At 45.6% G+C, this 17,415-nt stretch overlaps 1 protein-coding gene across 1 annotated transcript in view; it reads left to right on the forward strand.

Moving 5' to 3' along the window:
• Nucleotides 1-371: 371 nt before the first annotated feature.
• LOC132821361 (espin-like) overlaps nucleotides 372-17,415 on the forward strand; it is a 70,694-nt gene continuing 53,650 nt past the window's right edge. Inside the window, exons 1-2 of the mRNA XM_060833944.1 lie at nucleotides 372-909; nucleotides 7,032-7,222. Of these exons, the coding sequence (XP_060689927.1) occupies nucleotides 592-909; nucleotides 7,032-7,222 (509 nt within the window). The 5' untranslated portion in view covers nucleotides 372-591. The remainder of the gene's footprint in view (nucleotides 910-7,031; nucleotides 7,223-17,415) is intronic.

The raw sequence follows: 17,415 nt of genomic DNA on the forward strand, positions 1-17,415 counted from the left end.
CCCGGTCCCCATATTCCACTGTCAAATAAAAGCAAAATACTGTGGGTGGTGGAAATCTGAAACATAAAAGAAACCCAGCAAGCTATTTCAGACTGGAAACGTTAACTCTATTTTTCTCTCTCTCTCTCTCACTCACTCACACACAGATGCTGCCATACCTGCTGAGTTTCTGCAACATTCCCTGGGTTTGCCCTTTACTTTAATACCTGGCTGACAGAGCCAGCAGTTGAGGGGCATCACTCCCTCTTGTTCAGCCTGCACTCAGAGTGACAGGCCAGCAGCCTGTCAGAGAGAGACAGAGAGGGAGGAGGGAACATCAAGGTGATATCACAGAGGCAAGCCAGAAAATGGATCCATTGGAGAAAGCGAACGATGAGCTTTGAGTTGGTCAGGAAGGCTGACCTTTATTCACAAGGGCAGGGGTTAGGTACATTGTTAATATCACGCGTTTTACAGCGAGTTGAGTGAACATTGCACTTTAACCTGAGTATTTGACAGCAGCCGAGCCAGTCACGGAAGAGCCAGTGTCCGTGCTCTGACAGAAGCAGCTCCTCAGTACGTGAGGGGAGCAGGGAGCCGGCACAAGGACAAATGGTTCATGTTGCTCCCCCAGCCATGGTTTCTCAGCGCTGCCTGCTCGCTGCTAAGAATGGGGACCTGGAGACTCTGAAGAGCCTGGAAGCCAGTGGCGAGCTGACCGAGAGCATCGAGGATCAGCTGGGGGCTAGCCCGGTCCATCACGCTGCCAGGGCGGGCAGGTTGGACTGTCTGAAGTTCCTGGTCACCCAGGCGAAGCTGCCGGCGAACAAGCGAGCGAAAAACGGAGCGACTCCCTGCCACGATGCCGCGGCCACCGGGAACATCGAGGCGCTGCAGTGGCTGACCCGGGTCGCTGGCTGTGACATTAATGTAGGTGACTCCAGACACCGCGAGTAAACACTGCAACACTTAGTTACTTCCAACCAGGCAGGCACTCCCAACAAGTTGGACTTACGGTCAGTAAGTGACAGGCAGGAGAGGGTCAGAGACAGTAAACAGGGAATGGACCGTCCTGTTATAGGACTCTGCAGGAACTAGACCCTCAGGAGCTGCACCCAATATGTGGGAACGATTATTACTGGTGCAGGAAATGTACAGGAATTGTAAATAATACTATACATCGGATCTGGACCCTCGGGAGCTGTAACCAGTGTATGGGAATGTTTATTACTGGTGTAGGAAATGTGCAGGAATCGTAAATTATATACAGGTATTCAGGGTCTAGATCCTCGGGAGCATTATCCAATGTATGGGAACGTTTATTACTGTTGTTGGAAATGTCCAGGAATTGTAAATTAGTGTATACATAAGAACTAAAACCACTGGAGCTGTACCTTATGTATGGGAACGTTTATCACTGATATAGGAAATATATGGAAATTGTAAATTATATTTCAGAACTAGAGCTACAGGAGCTGCACCGTATATAACAGAACAGCTATCATTGATACTAGGGGATATACAGGAATTGTTAATTATATTTCAGAACTAGACTTACAGGAGCTGCCACCCTATGTAAGAAGACAGTCTAGTCCTGCTGATGCAGCTATTTAGGGATTTAATATGGGTCAGACATTGCATTTGCATTTTAATAGGATATAAACATAAGAACGCTGCAGAAACTCTACAGGTCTGAAAACATTTGTGGAGAGAGAAAAACCGTGTTAAGTTCGGAGTCTTGGGGATTTGCATGTTATTGGGATATGAACAAGCAATGGCAACAAATAAAAAGCTTGTTTCAGGAAGGACATGTTCAGAAATGGGTCTGTGGATTTGAGAGAAAACAGTGTGACAGTAATCAAAGGGAAGACCTTGGGAATGATGGGGCCAGACTGGCTGAGGAAGCTGGTCAGGAGTTACATTGGCTGGTGTTCTGAAGGACTGGGGTAATAGAGAGGAATGGGGCCTAAGAGATAGAGCCTAATCTGATTTTACAGCAGGGGACACACTCTGAAGTTCCTGGTGGGGTTTTAACCAACTTTAAACACCATTACACACAGGGGAACTCACCGGAAGCTTTGGATATCAGCAAAAACTTTGCTCTGGACTGGGGACACATAGCATCATTGGATGTGAAGGCCATCAGGAATCGGGGCAGTATTAATATCTTCAAATTCAAGACAGAATCATAGCCAGTCTATAGACCGTTCTTCAAACTGAGAGGGATGAACTGGGAGACAGTGAGGACAGCAGGTGCTGGAAGCCAGAGTCAACAGATGTGAAGCTGGAAAAACGCAGCAGGTCAGACAGCATCAGAGAAGCAGGAAAATCAACGCCTTGGGACAAAACCCTTGGTCAGGTGTGGGGAAGGGGCAGGAGCCGAGAATTACATGGAGGGTGGGGCGGGGATAAGGGTAGGTGGGATGGTGATAGATGAATGCAGATGGGGGGCTATTGTGATTGGTCAGTGGGAAAGGTTGGAGCAGATAGATGAGTAGGAAGATGGACGGTGAGGTCAGAAAGGGGGGGGTGAGGAGAAGAAGGGGTGTGGCTAGACATGGAATAAGGGTGGGGGAGGGGGTTTTGAAGGTGGTGGGATAAGGGTGTGGGAGGAGGGTTTTGAAGGTGGTAGGATAAAGGTGGGGGAGAAGGTTTTGTAGGTGGTGGGATAAGGGTTGGGGAGGGGGGCTTTGAAGGTGGTGGGATAAGACAATAGACAATGGACAATAGGTACAGGAGTAGGCCATTCTGCCCTTCGAGCCTGCACCACCATTCATTATGATCATGGCTGATCATCCTCAATCAGTATCCTATTCCTGCCTTATCTCCATATCCCTTGATTCCACCATCCTTGAGAGCTCTATCCAACTCTTTCTTAAATGAATCCAGAGACTGGGCCTTCACTGCCCTCTGGGGAAGAGCATTCCACACAGCCACCACTCTCTGGTTGAAGAAGTTTATCCTCATCTCTGTCCTAAATGGCCTACCCCTTATTTTTAAGCTGTGTCCTCTGATTCGGGACTCACCCATCAGTGGAAACATGTTTCATGTGTCCAATCCTTTAATAATCTTATACGTCTCAATCAAATCCCCTCACAGTCTTCTAAACTCAAGGGTATACAAGCCCAGTCGCTCCAATCTTTCAACATAAGATAGTCCCACTTTTCCAGGAATTGACCTCGTGAAACTACGCTGCACTCCCTCAATAGCCAGAATGTCTTTTCTCAAATTTGAAGACCAGAACTGCACACAATATTCCAGGTGTGGTCTCACCAGGCCCTGTACAGCTGCAGAAGAACCTCTTTGCTTCTATACTCAATCCCTCTAGTTATGAAGGCCAGCATGCTATTAGCTTTCTTCACTACCTGCTGTACCTGCATGCTTACCTTCATTGACTGGGGTACAAGAACACCCAGATCTCTTTGTACTGCCCCTTTACCTAACTTGACTCCATTTAGACAGTAATCTGCCTTCCTGTTCTTGCCACCAAAGTGGATAACCATACATTTATCCACATTAAACTGCATCTGCCATGCATCTGACCAGGTCACCTGTCCAGGTCACCCTGTAATCTCCTAACATCCTCCTCACATTTCACCCTGCCACCCAGCTTAGTATCATCAGCAAATTTGCTAATTTTACTATTAATACTATCTTCTATATCACAAATATATATTGTAAAAAGCTGCGGTCGCAGCACTGATCCCTGCGGTACCCCACTGGTCACTGCCTGCCATTCTGAAAGGGAGCCATTTATCACTACTCTGTTTCCTATCAGCCAACCAACTTTCAATTCAAGTTAGTATTTTGCCCCCGATACCATGTGCCCTAATTTTGCTCACTAACCTCCTACGTGGGATTTTATCAAAGGCTTTCTGAAAGTCCAGGTACACTACATCCACTGGATCTCCCTCATCCATCTTCAGAGTTACATCCTCAAAAAATTCCAGTAGATTAGTTAAGCATAATTTCCCTTCATAAATCCATGCTGACTCTGACCTATCCTGTTACTGCTATCCAGATGTGCCGTAATTTCATCCTTTATAATTGACTCCAGCATCTTTCTCACCACTGAGGTCAGACTAACTGGTCTATAATTTCCTGCTTTCTCTCTTGCTTAAAAGTGGTACAACATTAGCCACCCGCCAATCTGCAGGAACTGATCCTGAATCTATCAAACTCTGGAAAATAATCACTAACGCATCCACGATTTCTAGAGCCACCTCCTTCAGTACCCTGGGTTGTAGACCATCAGGCCCCGTGGACTTATCAACCTTCAGACCTAACAGTCTCTCCAACACCAAATCCTGGCAAATATAAATTCCCTTCAGTTCAGGTCCTTCAGCCACTGTTAACTCTGAGAGATTGCTTGTGTCTTCCCCAGTGAACACAGATCTGAAGTACCCATTCAACTCTTCTGCCATTTCTTTGTTCCCCGTAATATATTCCCCTGTTTCTGTCTTCAAGGGCCCAATTTTAGTCTTAACCATTTTTTTCCCTTTCACATACCTAACAAAGCTTTTACTATCCTCCTTTATATTTTTGGCCAGTTTACCTTCGTACTCATTTTTTCTCTGCATATATGGGCGGCACAGTGGCACAGTGGTTAGCACTGCTGCCTCACAGTGCCAGAGACCCGGGTTCAATTCCCACCTCAGGCAACTGTCTGTGTGGAGTTTGCACCTTCTCTGCGTGGGCTTCCTCTGGTTTCCTCCCACAGTCCAAAAATGTGCAGGTTAGGTGAACTGGCCATGTTAAATTGCCCATAGTGTTGGGTGTCAGGGAATCGATTTGGATGGGTTGCTTTTCGGAGGGTCGGTGTGGACTCCTTGGGCCAAAGGGCCTGTTTCCACAATGTAGGTAATCTAATCTAATTTCCTTCTTAATAATCTTCTGTTGTTCTTTTAAAGCTTCCCAGTGCTCTGTTTTCCCACTCATCTTTTCTGTGTTATACTTTTTCTCTTTTGACTTTGTATGTTTCTTAACTTCCCTCGTCAGCCACGGCCACCCCTATCTCCTCATAGGATCTTTCTTGATCTGATCCTGCATCTTCTGCATTATACCCAGAAATATCTGCCATTGTTCCTCCACTGTCATCCCTGCTAAGGTATTGCACCATTGAACTTTGGCCAGCTCCTCCCTCATAGCTCCATAGTTCCCCTTTATTCAACTGAAATATTGTCGCTACCGATTATACCTTCTCCCTCTCAAATTGCAGATTGAGGCTAATTGTTTTATGGTCACTACCTCCTAATGGCTCCTTCACTTCGACGTCCCTGATCAATTCTGGTTTGTTGCACAATACCAGATCCAGAATTGTCTTCTCCCTGGTAGGGTCCAGCACCAGGGTGAGGGAGGGGGTTTTGATGGTGATGGGATAAGGATGGGGGAGGATTTTGAAGCTAGTGAGATAAGAATGGGGGAAGAGGGTTTTGAAGGTGGTGGGAAAGGGTGGGGGGAGGGGTGGTTTGAAGGTGGTGAAGTTGATATTGAGGCCATTGGGCTGTGAGCGTCCCAGGCAAAATATAAGATGTTGTTCCTCCAGTTTCTGTTTGGCTTCACTCTGATAGTGGAGGAGGCCACGGATGGACATGTCGCTGATAGAGTGGGAGGTGTATTGAAATGGATGGCAATAAGAAGGTTGGGTTTGTTAATGCTTGCAGAGATTAGATGCTCTGTGAACTGGTGGCCATGAATCTGCATTCGGTCTCCCCAGTTACCGTCCATTTCAATTCCCCCTCCCACTCACCTGGCGACATGCCCATCCTTAGGTTCCTCCACTGTCAGAGTGAGACCAAATGGAAACTGGAGAAACAGCACCTCATACTTTGCCTGGGAAGGAATGGACCAGGAACAAAAACGGTGTTGGCAAGCTGCACTGACCAATGACAAATTGTTCTGTTTTCTTTGAAGACTGAGATTGTGCAAACTGACCTCTCTAGAAGTCACTGAAAGAGTTTGGAGACACTGGCTGCTAATCCCTACCACAGCAAGCAAAATTAGCCTAACTAAATAGTTTCACGTGGTTCAGTCTCAGAGAGAGGACAATGTATAGTTCTGGTCCCGATGTAGTGAGAGAGGATCCACTGAAGAATAGCACTACGTTAAACACTGACCTTTAAGAAGGGGAACAGAAGCTGGGAATATTTACACTCAAACACTCAATGGCTGTTGTGTGCTGCAGTGCTTATGTCCCTAAAGTGAGCTAGGAGGCCAGGGTTCAAATCCCACCAGCTCCAGCGATGTATCATAACACACCTGAAGAATTGGATTTGAAAATAACAACACTGCAACACTCAATGCTGATTGGAGTACTCAACAGCCTAAAGATGTGCAGAAATTCCTCGTGCTCATAATGGCTGTCCCTGTACCACAGCAGCTCACCACAACTACAAATGTAAAATATATGTCATTGATAGCTAGTACAGGAATGTAGTTGCAGGGTGACCAGGACTGAGCAATTTTAAAGGGTATTTAACTTGCCCCAAAAGTCAGCAAAAAGGAGGTGGGGCAGCTTCGTTAATAAAGGAAGGTTGCAGTGTAGCTGTGATTAATGATCTGGGGCAAAATGTTCTGGTGTGGAATCAGTTCTGGAGTCATACAGCATGAAAGCAGACCCTTTGGTCCAACCAGTCCATGCAAACCATAATCTCAAACTAAACTTGTCCCACCTACCTGCAGCTTGGCCCACATCCTTCAGTAATACTTTGCCAAAAGATTCTTAAACCTCTAATTGTGCTGATTCTGTTCTGGTCCCTCAGTTTCCCCATGTCAATGGCTGTTTGTATTGGAGATTGCAGAAAATCATCCTGATCTGAGGATGCTCAGGTTAGCTTTGGGGTCAGACTAAGAGAAATTATTAAAACGGTAATGAACTAACACTCAGTTAGAAGCAATATGGAGCTGCAGTTCAACATGTTCCCAGAACTGGATTCAAACTGAACACATTTCCCACTAGAATAAGCAGAGGTAGTATATTAGCCTGCACAGGAAGAGCTGGGAACTCTGGTGGGGTCTCCTGAAGCATGCTGACCAACACGTTTCCTCTCTAGGCCCGCGATGACTACGGCGCGTCTACCCTCCACCTGGCAGCTCGGTTTGGCCGACCAGACACAGTCCAGTGGTTGCTACAGGAGGGCTGTGACGCCACGATGGAGACGGACAATGGTGCAGTGCCAGCGCACTACGCAGCAGCAAAGGGAGACTCATCATGTTTGAAACTCCTCGTCGCCCACTCCCCAAGGTAAGAGCGGTGTCCAAAGCAAAAATCCATTCGTTCAGGTTTTGCACCTGGCAGCATTTAATGTTGAATGAGTGCAGGTTCATTCCACACCCCTGCTTTGGAAGTGGCGCATTCCAGGATTCCTGCTCCTGATCTCTGCCCATTGACTTTTAACCTGAGGCACGGTTTACCGTCTCAGGATAGTAAAGATAAACATTTCATGGCATTGTTCCAAAGAAAAAGAGGAACGTTCTTTCTGGCATCCAGGCCAAATTAATCATTAAATCAATTTGAAGATTAGCCAACTGCAAATTATATTGTCATAATAATGTTTATGGGAGTTTAATGAGTGATAATCAGTTATCATGTTTCCTAACCTACAAAAACTATACTTGAAATGAAATTGAATACAGCTGAGAAAAAAACATTTTGTGGAAGACGTTCAAATTGCACTCTTCAGGACAATTCACAAGAATTAACATTATAAAAGGAAAGCAGTATCTATACTGCATGAGAGGATGTTGGTTGGCAACTGGATTCTGATTAGTTAAAGCATTGCCATGAAATGTGCAACAGCTAATGATGAATGACAGTTAACTACCAAGTTTGGTTTCCATTTTAAACCAGGCAAATTGGCTCCGATTGGTCAAAGATTGACCTGTTAGAAAAACACAGCAGGCCAGGCAGCATCCGAGGAGCAGGGGAATCAACGTTTCGGGCATAAGCCTTTCTTCATGAAGAAGGGCTTATGCTCGAAACGTCGATTCTCCTGCTCCTCGGATGCTGCCTGGCCCGCTGTGTTTTTCCAGCACCACATTTTTCAACTCTGGTCTCCAGCAACTGCAGTCCTCACTTTTCTCCAAAGGTTGACCCTGATAAATTAACCCAAGAATGGCCGCCACATATTTCGTTGAATTGAACGAGATGCGGTGTGTGTATATGCAAATAAAATCAAAATAGTGCAAATGCTTATAATTTGAAATACAGACAGTGATGGAAAAACTCAGCAAGTCTGGCAGCATTTGTGAAGAAAGAAAGAGCTAATATTTCAAATCTAATATGACTCTTCTTACAAGCTGAAAGGAGCTGGAAAATGGTGGTTCGTATTTTTAAAGACAGAGAGGGAAGCAAAGCCCAGAGGAAAAGACAATAATGATGGTAAAGGAGTGATAGAGATGTAAACTAGATGTAAATACTGGTTATAAAGAAGGAGAAAAGAGGTCTGCTCTGTTGAAAGCAAAGCCAACAAGAAACAAACAAGACACAGCTGGAAGAAGATGGGAAATGTAAGAAAAGTGGAGGAAAAATGTTGTACTGTGAAGTTGCAAAACAAATTAGTCAGTTCTAGAGGCCATTGAGTGTATATCACAATAGGCACAATATTAATTCAAGCATGTTTTCATTTAAGTTTGTGCGGGAGGGTGCTCAGGTATTATACTTCTTTTCCAGTATGATTTGAATATGTCGGTTTTGGACTGGAGTGTACAAAGTTAAAGATCACACAGCACCAGGTCATAGTCCAACAGGTTTATTTGGAAGCAGTAGCTTCTGGAGCGCTGCTCCTTCATCAGGTGGTCGTCCTGATGAAGAGGCAGTGATCTGAAAGCTAGTGCTTCCAAATAAACCTGTTGGACTATGACCTGGTGCTGTGTGATTTTTAACGCTTTTCCAGTATGTTGTGGATCACAACTGTCGTCCCATGTTTATCACCTCTCCCCTCACCCTGACACTCCCAAAACCCCCCAGCAGTGAGACACTGATGGTAATCTGGATCTCCTTGTAGCTGATGGTTGAGGGGTAGTAACTGGCTCAGCAGGACCCTTCAGCAGTCCTGTCTGCTGGAAAATATTGCTGTCAAAGGAGCTCTGTGTGGATACTCATGAGCTTAGGGAGTGCAAGGGTTTTGATGATGAACATGCTATGGTACTTGGTCACCATGCAGGGAGAAAGAGGCGCTTGAATATTGAACAGGGAGGGAACTGCAATTTCTGAGCCATCACTGTGCTCCATTGATATAGCACAGTGGGATCAATTCCCCTCTCCCTGCAGCTTGTCCCTGTGGAAGGCAGCAGCTTTGTCTCTGAGCTAACAACTCTTGGGTTCGAGTCCTACTCCGAGACATGGTGGTCGTAGGAGTCTTCATAACATGTTTCATTGTGAGGCTCATAAACAGGGTGCTAATCATTCCAGCACTTCCTCACCAACATCTTCCCCCATCCCTTCCAAAGAGATTCCTTATTATTCAAGAAGGATTGAGGGAAAAGCCAAGGCCTTTTCCCCAAGGGTGGGGGAGTTCAAAACTAGAAGGTGTATGTTTAAGGTGAGAGCAGAAAATTTGAAAATGGACCTGAGGGGCAACTTTTTAACGCAGAGGGTGGTACGTGTATGGAATGAGCAGCCAGAGGAAGTGGTGGAGGCTGGTACAATTACAACATTTAAAAGGCATCTGGGTGTGTACATGAGTAGGAAGGATTTAAAGGGATATGGGCCAAGTGCTGGCAAATGGGACGAGAATAGGTTAGGATATCTGATGGGCATGGATGAGATGGACAGAGGGTCTGTTTCCGTGCTGTACATCTCTATGACTCTAAGGAGGGAAAAAAGGGCATGTAAAAGATACAGGAGAAACAAACTGACTTAAATTCAGTTCAATTGGTCACTGTGAAGAAATTGTGAAGCAAATAATTTTGGGAAGGAAATGTGAAAAGCCTTCTGTTTGACAGACTGATCTCCGATAGCTGCAGGACATCTGCTAAGTGGCTCCCTTGCTTGCTGTCTTTGTCTTGTCATTGTAACCTATTACTCATCAGCTGTGTAGCTGACTAATGATGCGTGGGACAGCTGTAGCCTCTCATAGATCTGATGCCCCATTCTCGGGTGCTGTCTGTTCAGGGATCAATCAATGCTTCATATCTAATGCAGGCTTTTCCCTTTCAGCCACTTGCTGATCTATTTCAGCGGCTCCTTGTGCTTTAGAATGTGGAGCAGCACAACTCAAAAGACATGGAAACATTGCTCTGCTGCCACGAATACTTCATGGCTTGCCTTTGAACTATCTCTGGTAGGCAGGCAGGGGGCTGGAAGAACACAGCAAGCCAGGCAGCATCAGGAGGTGCAGATGTCAATGTTTCGGGTGTAACCCTTCTTCCAGACTTTGAACTCTCTCTGAGCACTCTGGTCTTAAAAAAAGTGCTTTAGTAGGGCTGAGAGGTTGCTCACAGTTTCTCTGAGACTCATACTATCTAATCTGCACCTTATTGCTTCTGTGAACCCCTGTCCAGTAAGCCCTAAGTGTGGCAGACCCAGGACATGCTCCTTTTGCCCTTGCTGGAATTACATTTCTTGCAGTGTGGTATTGGTGGGGGTTTCATCGGTCTTTATATCCCTAACCAAGAAATATTCTAATGAATGAACAGAAGCAAGCAGCCCAATGTCTGATTTCTGCAAGTACCTGCGTTGGCCAAAATATTGTGCCTGATGAATTTAGAGGTGGCCAGAATATGCCTGTCAATTGGCCATAGGGTTAACCCACTGCCAGTGTGTCAGCTTTGTGTCCCACCTCATTTCCATACAATTCTACTGCAGGGAATGTGGATAAACTAATAAGCAGTGGGGAATATTGTAGCTGAAATTCATCTAGTTCTTGCTCATTGTTCATAAGAAGCATTCAGTTGTTTTATATTCTTTCCACTTCCTCTTAAGTCAAACTCTATGTCCCCCCTCTTTCCTGGGACATTTATACATCCACATGGATCGGGAGTGGGAACTGAAGTTCCCTCGACAGATCCAGATGAGATGAAACTTTTCAGGTTTCTGACCTAAGGTAGGTCCAAAGATTTTCCTGTTTAATGGGTTCACTTTGAGACTGGTTCCACTTCAACAGGCTCAAGCTTCTCACAGACTTTAAGTAAGTAACAACATGGTGATTTCCACACTGCCTCTCAATGTATAGCTTTCTCCTTTTTTTTATTTTAACAGTCACTTACACACTTATGCTGTCTGATAAATCTATTAGACCGAATCACAGAATGGTACTGCCAGCTGCTTGAATGAACTCTTCAATCATTCCCTTTCCTCTGTTCTGTCTCCGTAATCCTGTAAATATTCCTTTTCCAAGAAAGTGTTTAATTCCCTTTTGAAATACCTACCATTCTTTCAGGTTTTACACACCAAGTCAATAACTTGCCATGCAAAACAGTACAGCAACTTCTTTAGCTAATCTGGTCTTCTCCTGCCACTTGGTACTGTCCCTCCCCATGCAGAAGCCTACATTATTTGAACACCTTTACTAAATTACTCTGAGCCCCCTCTGCTTCAAGGAAAACAGTCCTCGCTTGTCTCCAGCTCAGTAAATGTTCTCATTTCAGGTATAATTCCAGTAAAATCTCCCTGCAGCATTTCTAAGATACGTGGAATCACACATAGACCTTTTAAAGTTGTATGAAACAAGCTTTGCATTTATACATTCCCTCCTGTGACTTCAGGACACCCCAAAATGCTTTACAGGCAATTAAGTACTTTCAAAATGTAATCACTGTTGTAACACAGGGAGCTGAATTCAACTGTAAACACCCTGCCCATTCTCGACAGGTACTCAGTTTGTGTCCTGAACATCCAACACTTGCACAAACAATTGCACATGAAATGTTGATTTTTTGAGGTTCTAACCAGTGTGGATAGGAAATTGTGGTGCCCTTAGCACACATGGAACCCCAAGCCATCCCCACCCCCCCAAAAGGATAGGGCAAATTGGAGTGGTGTCAGGGGCCACTCTGGTGAGAACATAGATCACATGCCAGGGTGAGGGATGACCTTTCAATAGGTGGGAATGACAGTGGGCGGCACGGTGGCACAGTGGTTAGACTGCTGCCTCACAGCGCCTGTAGACCCGGGTTCATTTCCCGACTCAGGCGACTGACTGTGTGGAGTTTGCACGTTCTCCCCGTGTCTGCGTGGGTTTCCTCCGGGTGCTCCGGTTTCCTCCCACAGTCCAAAGATGTGCGGGTCAGGTGAATTGGCCAAGCTAAATTGCCCGTAGTGTTAGGTAAGGGGTAAATGTAGGGGTATGGGTGGGTTGCGCTTCGGCGGGTCGGTGTGGACTTGTTGGGCCGAAGGGCCTGTTTCCACACTGTAAGTCTAATAAAAAAAATTAAAAATGTGGCTTTTTCCTGTGTGTGTGTGTGTGTGTGTGTGTGTGTGTGTACATGCTTCTGAGAAACTAGGTGACAATCCGGAAAATCAATCTTCACATCTTACTGTTACCCCGGTGAATCAACAGGAACTTGGTCCAGTTAGACTTATCCTTGTGCTATTGATCAAATAACTACACATCTCCTTGCTGAGGTTGACTGGTGCCTGTGTGAGCAATAATCCAAAATATCTGTACGCTTTGGGTCAAGACAATTTCCAAGCACTGTCAGGCGCCACCATCTCCCTGTCATACACTAGGAAGTAGATCTCATCCCAAATCACTCTGCCTATGTGGCCAGCTAGCTCAGTTGGCTGGATGGTTGGTTTGCAGTGTGTTGCCAACAACGTGGGTTTAGTCCCCAGCTGACATCACCATAAAGGTCCTGCCTTCTCAGTATCACCTTTCACCTGGGATGTGGTGACCCTTGGTTTAAACCAGCCACTAAATTGTAACTCTTTCTAAACAGAGAGCAGCTGTGGTCCTTTGGGACGATGGTGACTTTCACTTCCCATCATCTTCTGTGTCTTGGCACTGACAGTTTCCTGAATCCTGCCTCTATTTCTAACTTGATGGTCTGACCATTTGACTGTGAGGTGCCTCACAGCTTGTTTCCAACCCTCCTCACCTGACACCCACAGGGAAATAAATTCCCCAGCAAGAGTCCCTAGAAAGTGGCCGGGAGCCAGGATCCTATGGTTGATGTCCATATTCTCCATGTCTTTCCTCCTGACTCGACCGACCAGCCAGCTCAGCATGGAGCAGGGTCTGCACAGAAGTAGGGTCTCCAGAAGGCACTGGCCTACCATTAACATGGATTTGAGAGAGAGAGAAAAACACCTTCAAAATAACAAGGATTTCCCTAAACTGTGCTTTAACCAGAAGTGCAACACATGGTTATACTGAGAAAGTTTTCCATAGTTTCTGAACGCACTGGCAATAAAGGTCTCAGCTTCAACTGCTGATAACTGCCACTGGGCTGCAAGATGACAAATGGTGAGCATTGCCTTCTCTTAAAGAGCCCGGTACATTTGCAAATCACCTTTAACATATGGAAATGACTGGCAGACAGAGAGCAACTAGTCCTTCAAACCTGCCAGCTTGGGAACTCTTTGAGGGAGTCGATAAAAGAGAGAACACCCAGGGGGCAATAATGCAAATTCCTCTCCAACTGCCACACCACCTTCCTCCCCTCTTCCTGGAGATGATCAAAATCATCGAGGGGAAAGTGAGGTCTGGAGATCAGAGCTGAAAATGTGTTGCTGGAAAAGCGCAGCAGGTCAGGCAGCATCCAAGGAGCAGGAGATTCGACGTTTCAGGCATAAGCCCTTGGATGCTGCCTGACCTGCTGCGCTTTTCCAGCAACACATTTTCAGCGGTGATCAAAATCAGTCCAGAACATTGTTTGCATCAGATAATGTCCAGGATTCCCAGACGGGAAATCCGTAGCAGTGTCCTCTTCAGCAATAAGTTTCACCATTAAGCTAGATTGTTAAAAAAAAATGATATATTGCTATTCCTGACACACCCTTAGGCTTCTATCCATCTCAAAGTGTGGAGTTGATGTTCCTATTCATGTCAAATATCCGAAGCACTTTGTTGAACCAAGATCAGACAAGCGCTGACACTGGAACAAAGGGGGCAATATCAGGAAGGTTGGACAAATGCTTGGCTTTAGGGAGGAGGGCAGTGAGGTTTAAACAAGGTGGGGCAGTCAAAACCCCAATCCAGGGGCACACAAGCCCTTTCTTTACCCAGTTTAATATGATACAATGCACTCGCGGCTGGGTTGAGTTCCCAGTAATTTAAGGAGCTCAGCACGTGGCCTGGTTCAACAAGACTCTCAGGGAATATGAGATGCCACTATCAAGCCAATTAACTCTCGAGCTGCCATGCTCCAACTTGTCAGGGAATGAATCGGTCTAGGCATTTGAGCTTTTCTCCTTTTACTTGCCAGTGTGGTTTCGAGCAATTTACTTTTGAACCTTACACATTGTTTGCAGTTGTGCTATCATCATCAACAAGCCCCACCCACCCCATTCCTCCCCTTTTCACCACTCAGGACGTTCCAGTCTGAGTGCTGTGACAGGATGGCGAGGGACAGTGCTCAGCTCTAACCAGCTGGAGCAGATCTCTATGTGCTGGCACCCAGTGAGTTGTCAATCTTCCCAGGGCCCTCTGTAGGTCATGCTATTCTTTATGTAAATCTATATGTGCTTTCAGGAACTATACTCTGTAACTTGAGTTGCATGAAACTGTTGGAGTTTAATAGGGCATTTGCATTGCATGCAGCGGTCTGTGTTGTATATTTTGTCGTGTTTTTATTTGTTTGTGGGTGTGGGTGTTATTAACTGCTCCTAATGTCCCTCAACAAGGTGATATTGAAGCACCTTGTTCAACCACTTTGGATCAATGTGGTTTACTTACACCCACAGTGATGTTAGGGAGGGACTCCAGGACTCTAACCCAGTGAAAGGCAGGCAATATATCTCCAAGTCAGAATGTTTCACTGCTCAGAGGTAGCCTCTCTTGTGTCTGCTGCCCTCGCCCTTTTAAATGGGTAATGAACAGGGGTTTGGTAGATACATCCTGTACACAATATACACTATAGTCCACCTTCACCAGTGGCAGAGGGAGGGACCACTTGTGTAAAACGTGTAGCTGTTACACTCAACTGTTTGTGAAAACGACTTCCAACTCTGAATGTGAACTCATCACCCTCCTGCATGACAGAGTGGTGGTAAGGGATGGAGATTCTCCTCTACTTTGGAGAAATGAAGGGTAGACTGGGTGACTGTTTTACAGAACACTTCCTTTCTGACCGCAAAAAAGGCCCTGAGCTTCCAGTTGCCTGTCACTTCAACACCCCACCGTGTTCCTTGGTCAATATCTCTGTCTCAGGTTTGCTGCAGTGCTCCAACTAAGCTCAGTGCAAGCTGGAAGGACAGCTCTCATTTTCTGATTGGAAACCTTGCAGCCTTCTGGACTCAATATTGAGTTGAATAATTTTACGACTAAGGCACCTTCTCCCATGTCCTTAACCCCCCCGCCCCCCCAAACATCTGGCCTTGTTATTACATGGTCTGCTATTACACACACACTATTGTTAACCACTAACAGTGCCCGTTAAGAGCCATTCATTCACCTAGCCTGATCATTATCCACTCCCTTGTCTGTCCAATTCACCCTCTCTCTTTGGGCTCTATTTCCGCCTATAGTTTACTCCTTACCCACTTCCTCCACCCTGCATAAAAAACTGACGTTTTCCCTAGTTCTGAGGAAGGGTCAGTGGGTGAAATGTTAACTCTGCTTTCTCTCCACAGATGCTGCCAGGTCTGCTGAGCTTTTCCAGCAATTTCTGTTTTTGTTTCTGATTTTCAGCATCCGCAGTTCTTTTGGTTCTGAATTGCTAGCAAGGGGAGTTGTGGAATGTGCCTGTGTGTTTGACAGAGCCTGGCATTGCTGCAAACATTTCCAAGTGAGGTGGTTAATGCATTTGAGCATTGAAAACTGCAAGTGGGGGGTGACTGGGGGAATGCAAGTAACTATTAATCATTGTTATGTATTGGAGGGTGTCAGTTTTTGAGTTACAGTGTTTAATGTTTCTTTGTGGTTTTGGATAGCGCCTTACTCAGGAATACTGCACTGTGAGCTGGAGCCTGGGATTCCATCCATACTGTGATGTAGAGGTGCTGGTGTTGGACTGGGGTGTACAAAGTCAAAAATCACACAACACCAGGTTATAATCCAACTGCTCTTTCATCAGGTGGTTGTGAGCTTAGTTCAGCTGCTGTGGACAGTTGCTGGATGTTCCTATACTCAAAAACAAATTGCTGAATTTTTGACAGGAAGGAAAATAGCTTGAATTTTTTGCAATGTCTCTTTGCAAGCTCAGTATGTCCCAAGGGACGTGGTGTTGGCATAATGTAATGCAGGAAACAAGGCAGCTACATTTTGTACAGTAACCTGATAATTACTAGACAGTTTGTAATTTAGCAGAGAAGCAATGGCCTAAACCCCGTTGATAATTCCTTTGAAAAAATGCCTTTTATATATGCCTGAGAAGGATGGTAGAGCCTTTTAATGTCACATTTAAAAGAGGGCATCTCTGACAGCACAGAGCTGATGAGCTGAAGTCTGAGATCTGATCACCATGGATACATCACGGAGGGTAAAGTGTTGGTCACGTCCTTTGTTATGTACCTCAGGGACAGGAGGGTGTGATAGAGAGGATACAGAAGGTAAATGGCGAGCACCCTCAACTCCTGCAATTGTCTGACAGCTTTGAAGATTGTGCACTTTGAATCAAGAAATACAGGAGCTGCAAGGAGGATTAACAATCTGACCACACAGCTTTGTGGTGCTTGGGGTCATTCAGCTCGGGGCGGTGATGGGGAATAAATAGGAATATTGCTGTAGCATGGACTGTAGAGTGAGGAGGGGCTGGGGAAGTGAATCTGTAATAGGGAGGGTTAGTCCTGAAGGCTGTGTTGCCTGTCCCATGCCTAGGGTTGAAGACATCTCCTTGAAGCTGGAGGCGAGCCGAGAGAGAGGGAATGCATCCTTTTAATGGCACCCCCAGTGGCATTTGTAAGGCTAACAGAAAGGTTTTACTGACTGAGTGTGAACATCTAGGATCTAAGAAAGCAGAACCGCAGAGGTAATGATTTCTGGATCAGAGAGTTGAATACGTGGTGGGGGAGGACTGGGTTTTGGTTCTTGGGGAACTGGGCTAGATTGCTGGGATAGTGTAGACTTGAACTATACTGGGACTAGAGTCCTAGAGAATTATAACAAGGACTGAATAGACTTAGCAACGTTTTCCATTCAGAAGGACAAGGGAGCAAATACATGGCAACACCACCATCAACAAATTCCCCACCAAGCCACACACACCATCTTGACTTGGAAATATATCAAACACGGAGTTGAAAATGTGTTGCTGGAAAAGCGCTGCAGGTCAGGCAGCATCCAAGGAGCAGGAGAATCGACATTTTGGGCATGAGCCCTTCATCAGGAATGAGGA

Source organism: Hemiscyllium ocellatum, chromosome 13 (genome assembly GCF_020745735.1).
Source record: "Hemiscyllium ocellatum isolate sHemOce1 chromosome 13, sHemOce1.pat.X.cur, whole genome shotgun sequence".
Taxonomy (NCBI): domain Eukaryota; kingdom Metazoa; phylum Chordata; class Chondrichthyes; order Orectolobiformes; family Hemiscylliidae; genus Hemiscyllium; species Hemiscyllium ocellatum.